At 50.1% G+C, this 5,370-nt stretch overlaps 1 protein-coding gene across 1 annotated transcript in view; it reads right to left on the reverse strand.

Annotated features, from left to right (window-relative positions):
* Positions 1-5,370, reverse strand: part of aldh5a1 (aldehyde dehydrogenase 5 family, member A1 (succinate-semialdehyde dehydrogenase)) — a 6,058-nt gene extending 688 nt beyond the window's left edge. The window contains exons 1-10 of the mRNA XM_079344037.1: positions 5,011-5,370; positions 3,717-3,800; positions 3,341-3,511; positions 3,110-3,226; positions 2,885-3,028; positions 2,627-2,770; positions 2,285-2,443; positions 1,840-2,003; positions 1,556-1,614; positions 1-882 (exon numbers count right to left, since the gene is read on the reverse strand). The exon at positions 1-882 is cut by the window's left edge and continues 688 nt beyond it. Coding sequence (XP_079200163.1) covers positions 671-882; positions 1,556-1,614; positions 1,840-2,003; positions 2,285-2,443; positions 2,627-2,770; positions 2,885-3,028; positions 3,110-3,226; positions 3,341-3,511; positions 3,717-3,800; positions 5,011-5,298 — 1,542 coding nt within the window. The 5' untranslated portion in view covers positions 5,299-5,370 and the 3' untranslated portion in view covers positions 1-670. The remainder of the gene's footprint in view (positions 883-1,555; positions 1,615-1,839; positions 2,004-2,284; positions 2,444-2,626; positions 2,771-2,884; positions 3,029-3,109; positions 3,227-3,340; positions 3,512-3,716; positions 3,801-5,010) is intronic.

Genomic DNA, 5,370 nt, shown 5'->3' on the forward strand with positions numbered 1-5,370 from the left:
TGACCACGGCCCCTCTCTGGAAGGGCTCGGGTGTACTCGCTGCTTTCTGGCTCCATGTCCTATTGTTTACGGTGAGAAGGCAGACTCAGAGGGCAGAACAAACACCTAGCTGTGGGAGTGTCACCCACCTGGGGGAGGGGCTACTGCCCTTTGTGATGTCATGAAGGGAACATCTCCAAACGGCCTGTTTGAGCACACATTTTCTGAAAAGTGGAGCAGGCAGAAGACGGAGAGGATGGACTTTTCTCATCATTGGAGGGTTTGGAGACTAGAGACATGTTAGAGGAACATGGAGGAGTTTAGAGACCATGTGACCTTTAAAGATTTAAAAGACGTGAAACTGATGACATCAAACACATTATTATTATTATTGCCTGACACTTTGTCTGATTCTGCATATGAACATGTGATAATAAAAAAGGCAGTAGAGGACCCTGTTTCATCAGTGCGCTGCCCCCTCCTGGCAGCTGAAGTGAAATGCAGATGGCACGATAAATCATACTTAACAATGTTACTGGACTAGTTTCCCTCATGGACTCAAACTATGTCAGCAGTTTTATGATCTTATATTGATTGAGGTTTTTTTTTTAGAGGAAATTAAAACAGCTTCAGCGACGAGCTCCTCTCAGGATGATTACTGTGGTACCATCGGGTCCGGCTGCGTCCTCGTTCAGGGTTTCAGACCTCCGAAGCACATGTACTTCACCTCCAGGTACTCGTCGATGCCGTACTTGGAGCCTTCGCGACCCAAACCGGACTGTTTGACCCCGCCGAACGTGGCCTCCGGCGTGGACAGGAGACCCTCGTTGACACCCACTATCCCCACCTCCAACGCCTCGGCCACGCGCCACATCTGACTCACGTCCTGCGAGTACAGGTAACCTGAAACGTGCAGGAGAACGAAGCCGGCCGTCAGGCGTGGGAAATAAGATGGAATAACGCTGCCTTCATGCGCTCCTCCGAAATGTCGTGTTCGTGAGTCGTGAGCGAGTGAACGGCGCTGCACGGTCGGATTGAGATTTTTTTATTCTATGCGTCTAAATCAGGTCAGGTGAGAACATCTACCTGAAGCTCATTCTGCCGCCGAAACAACGACCTCCTGGAGTCCACGCCACGAGAGAAGATGTTGTGACTGCACAACTGCTATGTACGATGTTTTACAAGGAGCACCTGAAGGCAGCATTCATGGTCACAACTGACCAATAAGGGCAGCTGTACTCCAAAGGTTGGATTAAAAACTCTCCAGTCTCACAAAACTAAACAGTCGGCCATTGTTTTTGTATGAAGCATGACGTCCTGTGGCCTCTAGGTGGCGCTGTACACTCACTATGTGAAGGCTCTTATGTGTTTTTTTTCCATGTAGCTTTTTGTTCCACGTTCAAATCAAACGCTTTATTTAGGGAGAAGCTTCAGGAACGACTCTTCAGCTTTCAGGTCTTTGAAGGCAACAAACTCGGAGAGGCTTCGCTGACGTCAGGAAACCTCAATGTTCTCCAAAAGTGGAGCGGCTGATCTCAAACACACCTGTGGGTCAAAGTTCAGAGGATCCACTCACCTGCCAGCCCAACGTTACAAGCGTTAGCGATAGCCAGAGCCTCCTCCTCTTTGTCAAACCTGCAGACCAGAAGAAAACAAAACATGTCATTACAACCAGCCGACCAAGAAACGATTCCACACACACACACACACACACACACACACACACACACACACACACACACACACACACACACACACACACACACACACACACACACACACACACACACACACACACACACACACACACACACACACACACACACACACACACACACACACACACACACACACACACACCTGATGACGGGCAGCAGCGGGCCGAACGTCTCCTCTCTCGTACACAGCATGTCTGTGGTGACGTCGGCCAGCAGAGTCGGCTCCACGTAAGAACCTTCCAGTCGCTTCCCGCCCTTCAGCACCTTCGCCCCCCTGGACACGGCGTCTGATATCTGATGAGCGACCTGACACACACACACACACACAGAGACACACACACACACACACACAGAGACACACACACACACACACACACACACACACACACACACACACACACACACACACACACACACACACACACACACACGTTCAAGCCTGTACGTCTTTATCAGAGAGGGAGGATCGTGCATTGACTCAGAAATCAGGAGCGACTCCAAGGTCGCTCCAGGTCGCACTAACCGCTAAGCCGCCGGCGCCACAGACGCAGTGACATGTGATGAGAACAGTTAGACTCTGAATCTACCTTCTCTGCAGCTCGGGCGTTGATGAGCGGCCCCTGCGTGGTGTCGGGCTCCGAGCCGTGTCCCAGTCGGAGCTCGGCGTCCATCGCCTGACCGAGCTTCTCCATGAATCGGTCGTGGATCCCGCTCTGCACCAGGAAGCGGTTGGAGCAAACGCACGTCTACAGGGGAGGAGGTGAAGAAGAGACAGTGAAACAGGAAGAACATAAAAAAAAGGGAGAAAAATAAAGTGTGGAGGAGGAGACAGGAAGTGGTGACACTGCACATACAGAAACCCAGGTGCATGCTGGTCCTTTACCTGCCTCCAGTTAGAAAACAAACAAACGTTAACTCTCTCAGGTTACCTGTCCAGAGTTCCTGAACTTGGAGCCCATGGCTCCGGCCACCGCCTGGTCCACATCAGCACTGTTAAACACGATAAAGGGGGCGTGGCCTCCCAGCTCCATGGACGCCTTCTTCACGGTGTCTGCAGCCATTTTGAGCAGCACCTGAGAGGAAATGTAATTTACCTTCCTGTTCTTCATGAAATATGAATCTAAATCGACACGTTTAGTGCACACGGCCAGCAGGGGGCGCTCCAGGCTGCATGATCAGGGTCTAACCTTGCCAGTGGCGGTGGAGCCGGTGAAGGAGATTTTAGCCACCAGTGGGTCGGTGCAGAGAACCTGCCCGACTGACGGGGTCTTCTCTCGGGAACACGGGACCACGTTAAAGACGCCCGGCGGGATCCCCGCCTGCTCCGCCAGCTGCACAACAACAACACGAGACGGTTTGAGTCCAATCCGAACAGAACACGAAGGGTTAAATCAAACGTCGAGTGTTCTGACCTCAGCCAGAGCGAGCGCTGACAGCGGCGTGTCCTCGGCGGGTTTCACCACCACCGTGCAGCCGACGGCGAGAGCAGCTCCGACCTTCCTGGTGATCATCGCACTCGGGAAGTTCCACTGTGGAGAAACACGACTTTTAGGAAACTGCAGTTCCTCCAGTGTCCACTAGAGTCTGTCTCCATAGAACTCTATGTTAAAATTTAGTAAACTCAGTTGTGATTGGCTGCTCACCGGTGTGATGATGGACGCCACGCCCACAGGCTGCTTGAGGAGGAGGATCTTTCGGTCTTTGGCGGGCGACGGGACGATGTCTCCGTAAACTCGCCGGGCCTCCTCGGAAAACCACTCCAGGAAGGAGGCGGAGTAACCGATCTCCCCGAGAGACTCCTTTATGGGCTTACCCTGCAGCACACACACACACACACACACACACACACACACACACACACACACACACACACACACACACACACACACACACACACACACACACACACACACACACACACACACACACACACACACACACACACACACACACACTCTCTAAAATGAGTATATCCAGTGTCGATCGGTATCGGCTAACTTCAGGACAGCTGACACTCACACTCTCGAAGGTGATCAGCTTGGCCAGGTCTTCTTTGTGCAGCGTCACCAGGTCGAACCACTTCCTCAGCAGGATGCTCCTCTCCTGCAGGACGACCAATCAGATCACACCAGGACATGAACGACAGGTTTCATAGAAAGCGGTAGAGTTAATGTTTGGAGGAACTTGGCACAAGGCCGCAGCAGCTTCCTGTGAACAGTGACGGATTATTTCAAAACTTTAAGTTAATAATTCACAGAGACGCATTAAAGCTGGTTAATCTGAGTGGAGGGAATTCAGCTTGTTGATTTCTCTTCTTCTGACTCCTTAAAGCAAACTGAACACACACACATTCACACACTGATGGTAGAGGCTGCTGCAGAGTCCATCAGTATGAACTCATCCATTCATACACATTCACACACTGATGGTAGAGGCTGCTGCAGAGTGAAGAGTCCATCAGTATGAACTCATCCATTCACACACATTCACACACTGATGGTAGAGGCTAAAGTGAAGCGTCAGCAGATAAGGATAATATTAACTTCAGAGTGAAGATGTTAAACTGGGACTGATTAAAATCACTGGACGCTAAAGGTCAAACTTGAATGTGTGTGTGTGTGTGTGTGTGTGTGTGTGTGTGTGTGTGTGTGTGTGTGTGTGTAGTTAATGTTTTCAATCTCAAACTGTTTGTTCTGCTCACCTGATCTCACCTTCACATCCTGCAGAACTTTAGACAGTAGTGGCACTACTTTCTTTCATGATAAAAAAAAAATACAAAATAGATCCTGAGCTGCTTAAACATTAAATATTAACCTACTGTATTTATTTGATCTTATATTTATTTTATGTTTTTATCTTGTTATAACTGTTTGCTCACAGTTAAATGCACCTGCCGTTTACAGACGAGAAAAATCACTCAAGCCAAACCCCATGCAAATAATCCGCTGTTTAATAGTTTCATGTTTACTGGCTAATTTTTAAGATCAATATAATCATTAAGCACGTTTTCTGAGTATTTTACTAACTCACTTCCCATCGGCATACATGACGACTTTACACTCAGCCATGTGTGCGTGATTATCCCGAAGAGCCTATTCTGATCTTGTCCTTGATCATGTGTTTTGAAGCAGACGAAGGCGGGCTGAAACTTGTGATTTTATTCAAACACTGAGTTGTTGAGTCAGTTCTGCACGCGCCGAATTAACATGTGCTTCCTACTTGTTTATAAAACACCATCCTGCGAGGTGTTTTCTTGCTTTGATGAAAGATAAGCATCATGTTTGTTAAAATGACAGTTTTTCGAATAGAGTACCTTCGCTGTGTACTGCTTCCAGGAATGAAACGCCTTGTAGGCAGCGTCCACAGCCTGCTTGGCCTCAGCTGGGCCACAGTCTGACACCCGGGCTATCTCCCTCCCCGTGGCCGGGTCCAGGACGGGGAACACCGAGGCTGCGGGGACCCAGCGGCCGTTAACGTAGCTGTCCGTGCGCAGCAGCGGAGCGGACACGTCCAGGCTGTAGTGTCGGTGCATGGCGGCGGGCAGGCCGGGGAAGAGCTGCCGGAGGGAGCAGCGAGTCCTCAGCACACACAGAGTAGACATACCGGGGTTCAAGTCTGCAGCCGTGTGTGTGTGTGTGTGTGTGTGTGTGTGTGTGTGTGTGTGTGAGAGAGG

The sequence above is a fragment of the Symphodus melops genome (genome assembly GCF_947650265.1).
Source record: "Symphodus melops genome assembly, chromosome: 5".
NCBI lineage: Eukaryota > Metazoa > Chordata > Actinopteri > Labriformes > Labridae > Symphodus > Symphodus melops.